General features: G+C 38.0%; 1 protein-coding gene across 6 annotated transcripts in view; it reads left to right on the top strand.

Moving 5' to 3' along the window:
• Window positions 1–19,080, top strand: part of HEATR5B (HEAT repeat containing 5B) — a 79,015-nt gene that overhangs the window by 6,457 nt on the left and 53,478 nt on the right. For all 6 annotated transcript variants that reach the window (XM_075924954.2, XM_075924953.2, XM_075924952.2 and 3 more), the window contains exons 6-15: window positions 1,870–2,041; window positions 4,434–4,591; window positions 5,510–5,759; window positions 6,653–6,808; window positions 10,045–10,295; window positions 10,749–10,860; window positions 12,281–12,433; window positions 12,771–12,870; window positions 13,610–13,719; window positions 18,251–18,414. In XM_075924954.2, coding sequence (XP_075781069.2) covers window positions 1,870–2,041; window positions 4,434–4,591; window positions 5,510–5,759; window positions 6,653–6,808; window positions 10,045–10,295; window positions 10,749–10,860; window positions 12,281–12,433; window positions 12,771–12,870; window positions 13,610–13,719; window positions 18,251–18,414 — 1,626 coding nt within the window. The remainder of the gene's footprint in view (window positions 1–1,869; window positions 2,042–4,433; window positions 4,592–5,509; window positions 5,760–6,652; window positions 6,809–10,044; window positions 10,296–10,748; window positions 10,861–12,280; window positions 12,434–12,770; window positions 12,871–13,609; window positions 13,720–18,250; window positions 18,415–19,080) is intronic.

The following is a 19,080-nucleotide window of genomic DNA, read 5'->3' as shown; positions in this document are numbered from 1 at the left end:
ATTGTAATTAATGTGTAAGTAAGAGTCCACTTTTTTTCCCAGTACATTATTAGTGATACTAGAAGAGCAGCATCCTCATTTGGGAAAGTGCTTTTCTCAGTGTTTTATTTATTTATTTTTCTAAAGTTGTATGACAGAATTATAGGAACTACAGATATGGAATTAAACTCGACACTTCTTCATGTCTTGTCCAGTGTAGCTTTAAATGTTCCAAGTAATTGGGCTTCTACATCTTCCCTTAAGAGACTATTCTGCTTTTTTAAATAGATTAGCATGTTAATTTATTTTCCTGATAGATCCTGACATGCAGCTAATTTAAAAAAAAATCTGATTACTCTCTTGTTCCCTCTTAACCTCTCCTCATCTTTTATAGACTAGCAGGTGAAGCCAGTTGTTGACCAGGCAAAGTGATTTTGCATACATTACATTATAGGAAAGTTCAAGAAATGAACTATATGTAATAGAATTTGTTATTAATTTGCTTGCAAAAGGGAAGTAAAAGAATAGTTTTAAATTTGTAGGATTTAAATTTCAAACATTATTCATTTTATTGAATAATTATACATAGTACATTTGAATCAGAAACTCATAAAGCTTCCATTACTCTTTCTATAACTAATTTTGACAGTTGAATAGGCAACTCCATTTTAATTTTGTTAGCTAATATTTGTTTATGAACTCCAATCATAATAGTCATGAATTTTTTCCAATGAAAAACAAAAATAATTATCTAAACCTTTCAACCATCATATTCCAGTCTAAAAAGTAGTGCATTCAGCTACTTTAAGTGACGGGATTGTTTATGAAAAATTTGGTATCTGTAGGTAATCGTAAAGTGTGACTTTATTTTGCACAGACAAATCCACAAACAAACAAACTCTTCAAAATATATAGTAGATTGTTTTTAATCCCTTCATTATTTTTGCTTGGTTAAGGTATCCTATTTATGAATAATTCTTTGAGTCTTTCATCAAAAGCCAATTTTTCCAGTCTTAGTCATTTAAAACAAGGCACGAAAGATGTTGTCTAGGGAATAATGCTGCACAGGTAGATGATCTGTTAGTTGTTTTTTCTGCTCTCTAAATCGAAATTCGAGATAAGAAATTAACTTCTGTTTAACTTTCACACATTCCAACATTGGAAGGGCATCAGAAATATATGCTTGGAGTTCTAGATTTTATAACAGTCCTCAAACCTTTCCCACAATAGTACAATACTTGTTAAATCTGGCTATAGCATGCAGCATATTGATTTTTCACTAGTATACCTTGTTCAGCAAAGTTATTCCAAATTAACAATGAAGACACACAAAAAGAACTTTGTCCACAAAGAGGGGAGAACATGGATGAAGCAGAGAGTTACGCAAAGGCTCAGCAAACAGTCAGTTTGAGATGTTCACTCTCATTGGACAAGGAAGACTACACATTATGTATCGTAACATGTAGAATGGGATATTTCATCCCAGCAGGCCATAGGAGGCCTCTGTCAGTGATGACTAGTGCATACTGCTCAGTTTACAGTACCAGAGGTCCTTTGACTCTTGGATGTGTCTCCTTCTAATAAGTGTCTCTAACAGTTGTGGCCACAAAAAGGCTGACAGTGTGAGCTACTTCAGATTTTCATGGCTAGTTGAGTATATTAAAACAAAAGAGGTGCCATGCTTTTGAATTTTTTGCTTAATCTCATGGTTTTTCTTCAGTGATAATGCAAGCAAATTATTTGGGGCTAAGTGGGAGAGAGGAAAAAAAAAACAATAAAAACGGTGTCCGTATTAACATGTCTGCCACATAAACCTAGTTAAGCATAGGCTTACTGGCAAAAAGGAAAAGAAGACTGTAGTAGTATTTAAGAATTTCTATTTTCCTATAGTGCCTACTGGAACTACAGAACGAAGCAGTATTTATGTGGACTGCTGAGCTAGAAAATGTAGCAACGCTTTGTTTTAAAGCCCTGGAAAACTCAAATTATGGTGTACGAGTTGCAGTGTCGAAGCTTTTGGGGACAGTCATGGCTACAGCATTGATACCAAAACAAGCAACAGGTACTGCATTATGTGACAGCATGGCATGATGTGTTATTGTCTTAGTTCATGGCAGGGATTTTTTCATAGACTTAAATTTTAAAAACAAATGAAGTCTGTGTATTTCCTATTATATTCCCATAAAGAGATAAAGGTAATAGATTAATTTTAACTTGCAAAAAAGTGATTCGCTCCAGGAGATTTTGATGACCTAGAACATGAAAACAAAACAAAAGCACAATAGCTAAGATGTCAACTATGATTCCTCCAGACTAGAATTGTACATACACATCTCCAACTTGTTTTACCTGTCACATGGGCCTGTTGCCCATACACACTATATTATATCAACAGCCTTAAGACAGCAAATGACACCATGTCTTTTTTCCTTTGTATACTATGCCCGGTCTTTTGGGGGTATGTCTACACTTGCTCCCTAGTTCGAACTAGGGATGCAAATGTAGCTGACTGAAATTGCTAATGAAGCGGGGATTTAAATATCCCGCGCTTTATTAGCATAATCTCGCCCGCATGCTATTTCACTTGTCAGCTGATTTGAACCAGGAAGTGTGCTCCGGGACACGCTAGTTTCAATCAAACCCCTTGATTTGAACTAATGTTACTCATCATTCAAACCAAGGGGTTTGACTGGAGCTAACGCGTCCCGGAGCGCACTTCCTGGTTTGAATCAGCTGATGAGCAGAATAGTGCGCGGGCGAGATTATGCTAATGAAGCACGGGATATTTAAATCCTCGCTTCATTAGCAATTTTGGTTGGCTACATTTGCATCCCTAGTTCGAACTAGGGAGCAAGTGTAGATGTATCCTTATATACTAGACAACTGTAGCCTGATCGACCCTGTAAAATATATGGTTGCTGGAATATCCTTCTGTCATCCTTGTAGACAGATACTGTGGTCTGTCCTATGGCTGTCAAAACAGTTGAGCCTTGTCTGTGCTAAAGCCTCCATGGCACTAACACAGGAGGCTTGCATCTATAGGTCAAAAAAAATTCCTAGCATAGGCAGGTCTTAGGAACCAGATTCTGATCCTTCATAAGTGGACTTGTATACTGTCTTATGTAAGAGTAAGCTTAAAAAACAGCGAATGGTCCTGCAGCACCTTAGAGACGAACAAAAAATGTAGATAGTATCATGAGCTTCCGTTGGCACAACCCACTTTTTCAGATGAATGGAGTAAAGAGGACCAAGTTGCAAATAAATAGCAGAGAAAAAGAGGGGATTGGGAGGGAAAGAGAAGGGAAAAAATATTGTCAATTAGAGTGTCCGTGTTAAATGAGGCTAATAGCATGGGCTCTCAGTACAGGCAGTCCCCGAGTTACGCGTATCCAACTTATGTCGGATCCGCAGTTACGAATGGGGTTCCTCTCCCTGGTCTCCAGCAGACCAGGGAGAGGAAGCAAAGCGGCGGAACACGTGGGCAGCGGACAGGGCTGTCCGCTGCCCACGCGCTCCGAGGCTTGGCTCTGCTTTGCCCCCGTCCCCCCCCCCGTCCCCCTGGTCTGCAGACCAGGGGGATGGTGGGGGGGGTAAAGCAGAGCCAAGCCGCGGAGCGCGCGATCAGCTGACAGCCACGGCGCGTCTGGGCTGTCCCGCTGCCCCCGTGATCCGTGGCTTTGCTCCAGACACCTGTGGTACAGCAGCTGGGGCGCTGCCAGTTGGTCCCGTAGCGCCGCTCTGGGCGCTACTGGACCAACCGGGCAGCACCCCAGCTGTTCTGCCCCAGGCTCCTGATTCAGCCACTGCTGGTCAGATTCAGCAGCGGCTGAATCAGGACGCCTGGGGCAGATTTGTAGTGATGTGTATCTTTCAATATTGAAGGTTAGAACTGGGCCCAAGTATCTTATTTTATCTTATCTTCCTTACTCCCTTAACCCCTTTCATCATGACACACACAAACCTGAAACATGGAAGCTTTCGAATGGGGGAGTAGTCTATTATTTTTAAAAATAAGACTTCCATATATGAATTTGTTACATGGCTTAGATGTGTGGCACCCTCTGCAGCATATCAGGTTTGTCCCTTCAGCATGGCCAGAGGGAACTACTAGGGAGAAATGCAGAATGCTGCTTCTCCCCAAAACCATGTTACTGAGGGGAAACAAGAAGCTAGATTTAGTCATCTCCCTTCATTTCAACTGTGTTTCTCTCCTCCCTTCAAGAATTTGCATAGACCTGTGCTGTATACACGTATGCTGGCAGGAGTAGTCTGAGACAGGTCTGAATGACTTGATCATAGTAGTTTTATTTTGCTTTTGCTAAGAGCAGCTGTTTAAACACCTTGATAAAGACCACAGGGGGAGTCTTCCACTGACAATTCAAAGTAATAAAACTGAAGAAAAAATATGGAATGTTTAATGGTGTATCTAAAAATGGTGTGTCTCCTTCCAAAAGTGATGCGTCAGAATGTGAAGCGGGCTACCCTGGAGGAAGTCTTAGAACTTATGGCCACTGGGTTTCTTCGAGGAGGGTCAGGATTCCTAAAAAGTGGTGGTGAGATGTTGAAAGTAGGAGGGTCTGTCAATCGGGAAGTGCGAGTTGGTGTCACACAGGTTTGTGATAATTTTTAAAAAGATTTTCTGAAATCCAAAAGATGTTTTTTGAAAATATATTAACAATATATACATACACTGGAGCTATTAACCCTGTTTGAGGAAAAATGTACATATGAAGACTATTAAGTTATTGTTCTCTTATTTGTTTTAAGATAATTAGATTGCTAATTGTGTAATGTACTTTCTTAGTTTGGCAATTTGTATCAACTTATTAATTCTCTTTGACTGCTCTACATAAACATTACTACAATTTTTTAGCTAGAAGTGCTAGCTGACTTTTGAAAGCTTTTTTAAAATTAGAGAATATGACAACTATAGGTTGGCATTCGCTGTTTTTTATTGGATCTATGAAAAATATCATCCAATCACAGTGTGCTAAGGCTACCTTAAAACTATTTAAAAATGTATAGTGCAGGATTAGGAACTGCTCCAGGAATACTCTGGGGCAGTTTCTAATCCTGAATTTGAGGCTAGTTTGATCTTGGAGTTAGCTCGCAGTTTGGTAGTCCAGTAGTTAATAGTTTTGGTATTAGTATTGGAGTAAGTTAACTATAAGGTTTTTTGAGGGATGGTGGGTTGTGGGGGGAGTGTGGGTGTGTGGGTTTTTTTTTTTTTGTTTTGTTTTATTTTGTTTTTTGGTACAAAGATGGTGGAACTCAGGAATAAAAAACTCAGATTTAAAAGGTGCATGTCTTTCCAGCATCTGATACATATGCAAAATGTCCACTATGTTGGAATGAGGGATACTCCCCATTGGAATGCTCAATTAACCTTAACATAATAAAACCCTAAAAATGTCTTTTTGGAGTTTTGCTTTGACTAGACTTTCCTCTTCTCTTTCTAAATCCTTCTAGCCTGAATAAATATATCTTTTTTTTTATTTGTTTGAATTGAATATATATATTGTATTTGCAGGCATATGTTGTCTTTGTTACAACACTAGGAGGTCAGTGGTTGGAGCGCAATTTTGCTACATTTTTGTCCCATGTCCTGGATCTGGTGTCTCATCCTCGTGCAACTCAGACTCATGTAGAGGCAGTATACTCTCGAAGATGTGTGTCATTTATCCTGAGAGCAACCGTAGGCAGTTTATTAGGGGAGAAAGCACAGATTGCAGCTGCCAAAGATATTTGTCAAGCCATTGATAAGCAAATGAAGGCAGTGGGTAAGAAATGTTTTTCTTTATATAGGAAACAAGTTAAGCAAATCTTTCATAATGTTTCTTCTCTGCTAATGAATGATTACTATAGTTATGCTGTTAAACTACTCACCTTTTTTTTCCAATCAGTTTGCACTATTAAATTTTCTATATTAAAAAATTTGGTTCAACTCTGAAGAGAGATTCTGCACGAATGGCATTTGTCACCATGCAATAATTTATATATAAAGTGCCTAGTTAATAGTAAAAGGATTTTTTTCAAACTGCTACCCCCCCAAAAACTGTCCATGGGCTCCAAGAATGAAGCTGTATTCTTTCCTTCCTATGCATTACTATCTGTACTAATCACATTAGTCATATTAGGCTCTCAGGTACACCCCCGTATTCCTCCGGAAATTTAGTTTGTACAGTTGTAATAATTGAGGCCATATTTTGAAGACAGTGGAGTTTCAAAAGATGAAATGCAGCTACAATTTGGCTTTCAGAATCTTTAATTATTTGTGATAGTGTCTGAGAAGAAAGACCCTACTTTGATTTGAAGATGCCATGGAAAGTTTTACAAAGCTGGCGATTAAAATACATAATTTTACTTATTAAATGAGTAGAATTGATCTGGAGATTGAGACAATAAACTGGAAGAGTACCGTAACATTTTTACAGAATGTTTTTTCATGGTGTAATGCCATACTGAAAACAACAGTTAAGATTATATCAGGAATTTCATCAGAATTCCTGTATTCCATGATCATAACTGAAAAATTGTAATTTTGGTGATGATCCTTCTGTGAATGCTCTTATCTCAGAAATTACTTTCCCATTATTGTTAACAAAATTAAATGAATGGAAGAGCTTAATAAGAATGAGAGTTTAATAAGACTCTTTATTTTTCTCTCTTGCAGAAGCAGTTGTGAATGATACAAACAGTGAAAATAAATCAGGAGCTGCTGATGTAGCTGCAAGCCAACATGTGATGGTTTGCGCACTTCAAGAACTAGGTAGCCTGGTTCAGAGTCTGAATGCCACAGCATCTCCACTCATACAAGAACCCTCTATAGGTATGTAGATGAAGTTCAGTGGTTCCGTTTAGTAGTTCATTAGATATTTTGAGCAGTTAATGTGAAACTGAAACAGTTAAAATCTGGCAAAATATAATGGATAAATAACCATTTAAGAAACAAGTAGCAGGGAGTAGCAGGACTTCCAGGCTATGGAGGCCCTTTTGCCCACCTGTCATGTAGCTGTGAAAAATCTTAGTGATTACACATGCGGCGGGCTCTGTAGCTTAACTTTATACTGCAAAGCCCCAGCAAAGCCTTCCCCAAAGCAGGGCTGCCAGCCCCTGCAGTCCCAACTCCCAGGGCACCTCTCCAGGAGCAGAGCTGGCTGCCGGCTCCACTCCTAGGGAGGTGGCCTTGCTGCCATAGTGAATCCTCCATCCCAGGAGTGCAGCAGTCAGCTCTTAACTGCTGGTAGTCCTTGTCCACCCAGCTCCTAGGAAGGAGGCTTCACTGCAAGGGCGCCATTTATGGGACCCTAGGTGGGGCAGTAGCCCCCCGAGTTTGAACCCCTTGGATTTCATACTTGAGGTCTGCTTAAAGCTGCATGCCCTGACTCTCAAGGAAGTTCTTAAATGCAACAGAGTTAGAGCTGTTTGCAGCTTTGCCTTTGGGGTAGGGAGTTTGTTATAAAAAGAGAAAGGTAGGGTGATTATGAATAACAAAAGGCTGTTCATTCCAGTAATAGAATAAACTTAAAAAACAACAAATGGATTGGTAGCACTTTATAGACTAACAAACACATAGACGGTATCATGAGCTTTAGTGGGCACAGCCCACTTCTTCAGATGACCGGAGTTTGATAGAATGATCATTAGATCATCATGAAAAAATTGCTGGGTACGCCACTTAAAAGATGGGGGGTTGGGGGAAGAAGAGTAGGAATGAGTTTTGGGCTGCTGGGATTTGCATTTGGATTACTGTGTTAAACTTACAAATGTTCTTGAAAAAATGGCTGGGGTGGGAGTGGGTGGGAAGAGACTAATCTAAAGCTGACTAGAAAGAGTTACAAAGGGATTTCACAAATTTGGGTGATTGGGCAACACGAAAGCAGAGGGAATTTAGTATTGATAACTGCAAAGTAATGCACATGGAAAACAATAATTCTAACTATAGATACAAAAAAGCTGTTACCACTCAAGAAAGAGATCTTGGAATCATTGTATATAGTTACTTGAAAACATCTGTTCAATGTGCAGTGACAGTTTTTAAATTAACAGAATATTGGGAATCATATGGAAAAGGAATAGATAATAAGACTAAATAAATGACGAAAGGGTGGGGGAGATATGTTAAATGTCTGGAAAATCATGAACGGCGTGGAAAAATAGAATAAGGGAGTGTTATTTCTTCCTTCACTAACTTAACAGAAGAAACTGACCCAATTCAATTTATAGGCAGCAGATTTAAAACAAAGAAAATACATTATTTTTCATAATCAACTTGTGGAATTCTTTGTCAGGAGATGGTGGAAAAGCACAAACAATAACAGGGTTCCAATAAGAACAAAATAAATTTGAGGAGGATAGATCCATCAATGGCTAATAACCAGAATGGGTAGGGGTGATGTCCCTATCTTCTGTTTGCCAGAAGCTGGGAATGGACGAGAGGGGATGGATCATGAGGATTGCCTCATCTGTTTATTCCTTCTATAGCACCTGGCATTGGCCTCTGTCGAAAGTCAAGATACTGGGCCAGAAGGACCTTTGGTCTGACCCATTATGGCCATTCTGATCTTACAGAGCACTGAAATGTATCTGCCCCTTGCTGTAACCCACTAGACCCCACTCCCCTTCCATAGTTGAGATCGAGCTCATGAGTCCAGACAGGGTCTCTTTCTTTCTCCACAGAGTTAGTAACAAAGTAAGAATATATATTAAACTGTTAAGGCTAACCAGTATCTCTTAAGTGACTTGTCACAAGATGTCTGAATAAGCTAATCTTAGAGCTGAGTGGGTTTAATATTTGTTTAATTTTCTGCCTTTTATATAGGAATTAGATCAGGGGTAGGCAAGAGAGCAGGCCAGATTTGGCTCTTGAAGTAGGTTGATCTGGCCTGTGGACGCACTGATGCTCCCCAGGCCAATCAAAGCTTCGGGATGGGGGAGTGTGTGAAGTCTCCTCCCCCACCAGGGGTGCGTGGCACTTAGAGTGAACCACCAGCTCAATAGCTGGTGGTTCACTTTAAGCACTGCATGCCCCTTGCAGAGCAGGAGCAGGGAGAACAGCTGGCGATTCTCTCTGGAAGGGCGGGTGCAAAGACTTCATGCACTCCTCCACCCCAGACCAATCAGGGACTGTGGGCTGGGGAGCATGGAAGTGTCATGGTCCTGCCTCTTGCAGTGTGGCCTGAAGCCACTTCAAAAACTTGCAAAGTGTATCCCCTTCTAAAATTATTGTCCATCCCTGAATTAGGTACAGTTCACCTGTCAGCTAACTGCGAAGTTGTCTGCCAAAAAACATAGTTTTCCAGTACCTTGGTTTTCCTGCCCCTGGATAGAGATGATGTGTGTGTGGGTAGAGGGCAGATGGGGTGGTTGCCCACTTCCCCATTTGGTGCTTGGCTTGTACTTGGCATACTCAGGAACACTGCTGAAGCCTCTGTCCTCATTCCGCCTCCCCCATGCTTTCACTTTCTCTTCCTCACCCCCCATCACAGTATGCACTGGTTGCCTTCCCCCCCATATCTGAAATGGCACCCTGCCATAGCAAAGTCGCCTCCCCGGGATCCTTCTGAGTATGAATATAACTGATACAATTAACAAATAATGGTTGGGACAGGATAGAATTGTCTGAGACCCCTAGAGTACACTGCTGTCTGGAACCTGGAACAGAGCTCAAGATTTCTAAATCTTGCCCTATCTCTGTTGTCATCAGATATCTGTGAAACCCATTGGCCAAATGTGTGTCATCCCTCTTTAGGGGCTATTCAGAATGATAGTCTGCTACTGAGCTGGAGTGTCAGAAGCCTTTGCTATGGATCTAAAGATTCCCATCCTTCTGATGAACTATTTGGGGATCATGTATGTGGTAGAATTTATTTCAATGTCTTTTTTAAAAAAAACATAGGGTATAACACACACAAACTGATGTTAAAAGAAAATTAAGGTTGCAAAATGAAGCACTCAGAAGTGATGAAACACCAGAAAAGGACCTCTACCGCTCTGAGTAGGCACCTTAGTGGCTATACATTGTGATAGTCTTTTATTACATGATCATACACTGTTTTTCCACAGGACTACTGGAGACAGTAACCTCAGTTCTTCTTCATCCAAGCATGGCTGCTCGACTAGCTGCTGCATGGTGCTTGCGCTGTGTAGCTGTGGCACTGCCTTACCAGTTGACTCCCTTTCTGGATAGGTGTGCAGAAAGACTCAACAATCTGAAGACTTCACCAGAGGCTGTTAGTGGCTACAGTTTTGCAATGGCTGCTTTACTAGGTGGAGTACATCAGTGTCCCTTAGGTATTCCTCATGCAAAGGGAAAAGTGAGTTGACGATAAGCATTTAATCTCTGGAATTGTACTATGTGGCTGTAGTAAAAGACATTTGTATGGAGAAATAAAAGTTCCAACTGACTGACGGGACGTTGACCTTTAAAACACCATTGAAACCTAACTAATGACTGATAAAGAATGAAAGTCATTTTTGTGTGCTTTTAGTTGTTATATTGCAGCTTTGTTTTCTTTTCATGATTTTTATTACGTTCTGTTTTGAGAATTAATGTATGACTAAAACGGGTTGACTATATCCACATACATAGAAGAGAAAATAACCAGCCTACAAATAATCTGGTCTTTACAAAATGTATGTTTGTTTGTTTGTTTATTGGAGAACATTTTAATGTACAGTAGAGCATGTATAATAGTAATTTTGTGGCAATTTTCTTAGCCAATTTAAAATATATTTAAAATCCATTATGATTAATCCTGTTGTTTCAGATGGTAGTCAGTATTGCGGAGGATCTGTTACGAACTGCTGCTCAAAATAGCAGACTGTCCTTACAGCGCACTCAAGCTGGGTGGCTTTTATTAGGTGCACTTATGACTTTAGGTTTGTACTTGCTGTTGCTTTGTATTTTACTTATATTGCTTTAATTTTTGTTCAGCGTTTCTTTTACAATATTTGACTGTGACTTTCTGTGGCAGTTTATTCTGTAGATTGATCATCCAATGAGAGGTTTTTAATGTCTTCTCTTTGAATTTTAGTGGTCCAGTAACAATTTTCTAGTTATGTTATGACCGAAGGTGAAAAAGTGGCAGACCTCTGTTCTCAGTCAGGTTCCCTCTCAAGTCATCATTTTGCTTTAAGTAATCTTGAGTTTTGCAAACTTGTTGTCATAAGTGAGTTTTGAAATATATCAAACTATCTTGTTTGCCCTTTTAGGAACTTTTTTCCTTAGGGAAAAGAAAAGAAAAATGGCTTTCGACTGTGGATTTTATGCCTTCCAGAACCTTTTCTAAAACTTTTTGAAAAACTTAACATTGAAGCTAGATACCTAGTTAATAACTGCCAGTTAATGTTTTTCCTTGCAAAATGAATAATTTAGCTTAGTTAAAAGAACATGTTTTGCTCAACCTGAGAATGTGATGAAAAATAAAAATAGAAACTAGTTGTACAGGTTGAACATTCCTAGTGTGGCACCCTTGGGACCCGGCCACTGTCCCCTTCCCCAAGGTTCTGCTGCTTCAGCCTCAGAAGTTCCAGGAACCCCTTCCTCCAGCTGCAGGGGTGCTGGGGCCTCACTGCTCTGGCCCCTGGGCCTGCCAGGGGGCAGGAGCTCCGTTCTTCCCTAGCCCATCAATGCTTCTGGCCCCAACCTGCTGTTTTTTCCCCATCAGTGCTCTAGCCCCAGAGTACCCATGAGGTTACTCACAATGGTGGACCAGGCATCTTGCCAGACTAGGGAAGTTTCAATCTATATTATAAAAAAATCCAGGTTTTTAAAGGGATGGTGTCCTCTTAAATTTGCCCCCCAAATTTAACATTTGTATAAATAAATAAACCACAGTACTAATAGATACATTTCCTTGAGTTAAACTAGTAACAGTAGTTTGCAGTGTTGTTGTAGCTGTGTTGGTCCCAAGATATGAGAGAGAGATAACGTGGGTGAAGTAAAAAATGTTATGGGATCAATTTCTGTTTAGAGACACGCTTTTGAGATCTATCTCACCTACCTTTTCCCTCTAAAAACAATTGTTAGTCAACAAGTAAAAATACCCTGGCAGTGTATTTACAACACTTTTAACCTAAAATGAGAGTGACTTCCTTTTATTTTTTTATTATTCTAGCAAGGGCAAGTGCAAAAAGCAAGCAATCCGTTTATACAGTGAAAAGTAATTTGTACTCAGAAATCTCTATTGCATTGCACTTTATTTTAGTCTTAGGTTATTCATTGAAATATATTTATTTTTTATTATATTACATGTTATAAATAGATGCTGCAATTTCAGATAAATATTTCCTTGGTTAGGTCCTTCAGTTGTTCGGTACCATCTACCTAAGATGCTGCTGCTATGGCGAAATGTATTTCCTCGTTCTCTAAAGGAGCTGGAGGCAGAGAAGGCCCGAGGAGACTCTTTTACTTGGCAAGTAACATTGGAAGGTCGTGCTGGAGCTCTGTGCGGTAAGAAACTTGAAGTTGTGAAAGTTTGTCCTATTTCATTAGATGAATGTTATTTTCAACATCACAAATAACAAATTCATACAGAGAATTTGTAATACACCTCTTTCTATCAAAAATAATTGAAAATAGCATGCACAAAACTTGTTACATAATTAACCTTTTCCAATATTTGATATGTATTTTGATATGGGCTAATAAAAATGTTATTAAAAGGGTTTTTTTTGGGGGGGGAGGGGTATTGGATCTTCTGTTAGCATCAATAGCAAGGCTACTTGCTGAAATTTATTTCCATTTCTCTTGCAATGTAACTTTGACTGAAATGTTTTTACATTTTTAGCTATGAGGAGTTTTGTTGCTCACTGTCCTGAGCTCCTTACTGAAGATGTGATCAGAAAACTAATGACACCTATAGAATGTGCCATGACAATGATGTCACAGTAAGTACCTTTCTTTTTAAGATTCTGACCTTTTCTGCATAATTTTAGAAGTATAGTCTGAGGCTAAATTTGCCATTGTTGAAAGAATCCTTATTGCTGTTACAACCAATGGCTCTCATTAGCAAAAGTAGAAAAAAATCTCCAAACCCTTACTTTTCACTCAGCCTATATATTGAAACTAATTCACTAAGTTTCGCTTATATGTCTAGTTAATTTTACTTGTAGTTACTCATGATGGGACCTTATGTTGCAGTCTTTGGATTGCCCACAGACCCATGCCCTTCTCTCTTTTTTTTTTTTTTTTCTTGCAGGAAGATAATTCTAGTTTGATTATTAAAAATTTCATGGTAACACTTATTTTGGTCTTAAGCTTTGTAAAAGTTTTACTGTGAAACTTATATTTTGGGCCTGTTTTGATTTCGCTTTAGAGAGGCAAGTTGAGTGGGGGAGATACATTTTTTCTTTTATTGGACCAACTTTTGTTGGTGAACAAGCCAAGGTTTGCACAGAACTTTTCATGAAGTCCAGGATGAAGAACAACTCTGCTTAATTTTGAAAGCTTTTGTCTCTCAATAACAGCAGTTGGTCCAGTAAAAGACATTACTTCACTCACCTTGTCTTTCTAATATCCTGGGATCAACATAGTCTAGGTAACTTATTTTTAAAAACATTCGGAAATGCCCTATATCATTATTTTTTAATATTTGATTGTACCTAACTATTCTTTTTCACACCGTAGCATTCCATCAGTAATAAAAGCCCATGGAGCTCATCTTAAAGCTAGCGCAGCTATGGTTCGTTTAAGACTTTATGACATTTTGGCTTTGTTACCTCCAAAAACGTATGAAGGTAAATAAAAAATATATTTTTGAAGGGAATTACCAAATAAGAAAGTATTGTTATTCTTTTTGATGGATTCTCTGGTGGTTATTGCTGAGATACATACCCGCTGAAAATAAATCACCATTTCAAAATCTTGTGAAGTTTAAATATTTAAGAGCTAGGGTACAACTACACTGCAGTGCTATTTTGGGATACCAGCGGTATCCTGAAATAGCTACCTTGTGTTTTTTGAACACTTCCGCTATTTTGAAATATAGCGGATTCGCTATTTCGGCATCCCTGTAAACCTCATTCCACGAGGGATAATGGATGTCTCAAAATAGTGTGTTATTTCGAAATTTGATTCTGTGTAGAGGCACCAAATTTCAAAATAGCCTATTTCTAAAAAGAATCGAAATAAGATACGCAATTTGAGTAGTGCAAATTGTGTATCTTATTTCGAGCTACGGGTGCAGTGTAGACGCACACCTAAAGTCAAGGTTAAAAGAAATGGTAGACTTCCAAGATGTGACAAATCTTCCATGTATATTTGGTTTATTATGTATGTTAAAACAAAGCAGTTGAAGTTCTGCATAGTACAGCACAGTGCATACAGTGTGTGTAAGGTATATGTAGATAAGAAAAGGATTTATGGGAATTTTAAGTTTGTAGTATTTTGTTTTTTATTTAACAAATATATATACAATGATTTTTTAAGGCATATATACAAAGGATAAAAATGATTCATTTCCTGGTTTTCAGTTTTATGGTTTCTTAGCTGACATAGCATAAAAGGGAAGGTTCTTCCATGGATTGGTAACTGGTTTAAAGATTGGAAACAAAGGGTAGGTATAAATGGTCAATTTTCAGAACGGAAAGAAGTACCTTGTGGTGTCCTCCAGAGATCTGTTTTGGGACCAGTCCTATTAAGCATATTCCTAATTTGGATAAAGGGATGTAAACAGGTGGCAAAATTTGCAGATGATACAAAACTACTCAAGATAAGTCCCATGCAGACTGTGAAGAACTATAAAAGGACCTCTTAAAACTGGGTGACAAAGCAACAAAATGAGAGATGAAATTTAATGTTGATAAATGCAAAGTAATGCATATTAGAAAATATAATCCCAACTATACTATAAAATGATGGGGCCTAAATTAGCTGCTACCACTCAAGAAAGACATCTTGGAATAATTTTGGTTAGTTCTCTGAAAACATCCACTCAATGTGCAGCAGCAGTCAAAAAAGCAAACAAAGCTACCAAGATAGAAAATATATTGCCTCTGTGTAAATCCCTGAAACTCCCACACCTTGAATACTGCATGCAGATGTGGTTTCCCCATCTCAAAAAAGAGATATGGAATTGGAAAAGGTTCAGAAAAGAGCAACAAAAATTATTAACGGTATGAAATAGCTCTTGCACAAGGAGTGATTTATAATATATTATAAATTAATGCATCATTCAGTGCAACTTTTCAGCCTGGAAAAGAGATGACTATTGGGGATATTATTAAGACCTGTGAAATCATGACTAGTGTAGAGAAAGAAAATAAGGAAGTGTTCTTTACTCCTTCCCACAACACAGGAATTAGGGGTCGCCAAATTAAATTAATGGACATCTGGTTTAAAACAAGTAAACAGTCGCAATGAACAGTCAACCTGCAGAACTCTTTGCCAGAGGATGTTATGAAGACCAAGACTATAGCAGAGTTAAAAAAAGAACTAGATAAAATCATGGAGTAGATCCATCAGTGTCTGTTAGCCAGGATGATGATATCCCTAGCTTTCTTTGCCAGAAGCTGGGGATGAGTAACAGGGAATGGTTCACTTGATGATACCTGTTCTGTTAATTGGCCACTGTTGGAAGATAGGATACTGAGCTTTGGTCTGGCCGTTGCTATGTTCTTAAAACCCCTTCTGAAAATTGGATCCTTAAATTTACATTAAATATAGGTTTATTTTTTGAAATAAGCATTTTAAATGAAATTTGAAACTGTGAAAAATTACATTAAGGCCTAAATTTATTTATTTTATTACAATCATTTAAATTAAATGAAAAATAACCAGCAGTACATGTTGGCATCTTTCATTTTAAAGATAGGCCACTTGACTGGGGAAGTTACTGGCTAAGCAAGTGGAGCCAGAGTGTTAAACTAGCTTTTGACAGCAGTAGCCTTTTCTGCAGTTCAGAGACGATATTTCCTTCATTTCTGTGTATTTGGCTAGGTTAGTTCAGTGACACTGGCTCATTCAAAGTTAATAAACCAATTGGGAAAGCTTGTTTTTCCATTTGATTCAATGAATATAATTAGATGTGAAAGGATGAGAACTAATAGTTCTAAAATCTTAAAGGACATACTGACCTGAACCATTCACTTGGGTTCATGATTAATAAATCAGTTTGTTTTAAATGCGAAACATGTTTTGATAAACTGTTTTTCTTGTGTATCTAGCACATTTAAGGTAGTTTTATTTAAGTAATAGTAATTATACATTAACATGCTGTTATGCATTTTTAGTTTATTTGAATTGCCCATCAAATAGACCTTGACACAAATCACAAGTAAAAAAATTAATAATAATATAGTAAATAAATGCATCATTCACTGTAATAAATATGTAAAATTTAGGAATCTCAAAAAATGTAAGTATCTAACTACTTAACTAAGAGTGTATATTTGTGTGTGTGTACACAAATATACGCACTTAGTTAAGTAGTATTTTTATTTATTTATATATATATATATATATATACATACATACACACACACACACACACACACACACACACACACACACACACACACACGTATTTATATATACACAAACACTCACATATACACCCTCTTGCTTGGCAAAAAAATCTGGTACAGGAGGCCCCCAACTTGCGATGCGATTGGTTCCTGGGGTAGTGTCACAAGTCAGGGGCATCGTAACTCAAACCCAAATTTACAGTAGATGCTGTGCGCCGTCAGAAATGCGAGCCAAGGACATAAGTCGGGGGTTTCCAGCTCCTTCCGCACTTTCAAAAATGGTTGTAAGTGTGGGGGGTTGGAACTCGGGTGGTCGCATGTTGGGGGCCTCCTGTATAGTAGTTTTATATTTAGTTGCAAATCAGCATGCTTTAATGGTCACCCATACATGTGACTTAACCCTTTTCTATGGAAATGACTAAAAATTGCAAATTAAAAACAAGATTAAAATCTGTTGTTTAAATCAATGTTTGCCGATTAAAATCAGTTATTTAAATACAGGTTGAATCTCTCTAATCTGGCACTTTCTGGTCCAGCAACATCCGTAGCGTGACATGATTTTACTTACCCGAATGTCTGGTTATTATAGGCGTGGCCAAGCTTCCCACTGTCCTGTAAAATTTGTTTACAGTTGTCAGTCTTGGCTCTCAATGTTCTGTGCTTTTGTTATTCAGCTTTAATTTACCCCTAAATTTCTCCTCAGAGCCCAGCAAGCAGGGTAAGCATGGTTTTTATGCGTTATCTATGTATATCCTTGTGCCAATACAGTAAAATTGTGTAACAGCACTAACACTTTTATGAAGAGAACTGATAAGTCCTTGCTGGGCCTAGGCTTATAGAGGCTGTATCAGTACAGTCATATATTATTAAGCAACACAGCAAGAATTGTTAATTGTTTATTTCACTTCCATAAAATAAAAATAAAGAAACCCACTCACTACAATATTGACCTCCTGTGGTTTAGCAAATTCTCTGGTTCAGCACCTGTCAGGTCCCCAGGGTGCTGGACTGGAGGTTCAACCTGTATTTTTGATGTATTAACCTGTAGCTGTTGATTGATATATTAAATATATTGATTTCAAGTGCTCAAAAGTTAGGACAAAATGCTCATTTTATTATTTACATGTGTGATTTTTCTCAGGGAATTCTAATGAAGGATAATTTATTCAGTTTAGATTCTCTAAATGTTAAAAAGTACACGCAGTTTCTGTGGAAACAAATACCACCTTAACATGATTTTGTATTTTTCAAATGTTCCATATTTTCTGGTTCAAGGTAATTCTCTTTGTATTGTAGTTTTTTTTTTCATTTTGCATGTAAGTAATTCAGAGTTTAGTAAACTCAAACATGCTCATTTATTACATTATGAAATAAATTTATTAGATCAATACCAGTAGATGGGACAAGAGCAATAGTACATTTGTTTCCTGTGGCTTGTTTGATGCGCTATAATATTTACAGAAATAGGCTCTGGTCCTGCAGATACTTATATACATGAGTAACTTTATGTGAACTCATTGGGACCATTCGCATGCATAAATGTTTGCAAGATTGGGAGCATGGTCTTGTAGGAACCAGCAAGATGCACTGGGTGAGGCGCTGGGCTTGGGAGACAGGGATCTTTTCTGGGTTCTATATGTAGAACTGCCACTCTCCCTGCACTAATCACATTTAATTCTCTGATTCAAGTTTTTAATTTGTAAAATGGGAAAGTTGTTACTTTCCTGCATTTGTAAAATGCCTTGAAGTTTATAGAAGAGCTAAAAATTATTGCTATGTTTAATGCACATTTCTTATTTTCTAGGATCATTTAATGCACTCCTTCGGGAGCTGGTGGCAGAATTCACTTTGACAGACAATTCTGCTAATACAACTACATCACTGCTTAGATCTCTTTGCCATTATGATGACAGTGTTCTTCTTGGTTCTTGGCTACAGGAAACTGATCATAAATCAATTGAAGATCAGGTAACAAAAAATCAGTAATAAAACTCCTGAGCTTTGGCTCGATTGAAGAAAATCAGAAAAACTGAAATTGTACTCTTCCCGTGGATTTGGAAGGCCAGTGTAGTTCTACTGATTTTTCAAGCTTGTTTCAGAGGATTTTACAGATTTTATAGCCTTCCAGGTGCAGTGTAAATTTCTGGTAAAACTAGCAAGCAAAACAAAACAAAAAAAATGAGTAGAAAATATCAATGAACAATTTATGAAGCTGTGGTTAATAAGCTATCCTTGCTTTTAAAACAATTAATTAAACCTTTCTAGAGTTAGCAAGAAGTCCCATATTTTTTTACCCAGCTGAGGTATTTTAGAATGAAAGAAGCAGTGTTTATAATGGAACTGTGGTCACACAATATATTAACATTTGCAGCTAGTGTTATACCAAATAGGCACTTATTTTTCCTCTTCAAACAGCTGTGTGAAATCATATCCCTCCATTATAGATGGTGACCACTAAAAAGTCTTATTGGGAATAGGAGGAACTTTTAAATATTTTTGAAGGAAATTTGACTGTTTGAAACATTTATAGACATGTGCAAAATATAAGGTTTTTGGAAATATTTCTTTTTGGAGATTCTAAGCAAATTTTTGTGGGTGATCAACTCTTAAAGTTGGTCCATTTGTGTTTTGGGC

This window comes from Pelodiscus sinensis, chromosome 3, assembly GCF_052426305.1.
Source record: "Pelodiscus sinensis isolate ZL-2025 chromosome 3, ASM5242630v1, whole genome shotgun sequence".
In the NCBI taxonomy this organism is placed as follows: Eukaryota; Metazoa; Chordata; order Testudines; family Trionychidae; genus Pelodiscus; species Pelodiscus sinensis.
The sequence above is the reverse complement of the archived record's forward strand: the minus strand, read 5'-3'. Positions and strand labels throughout refer to the sequence as shown.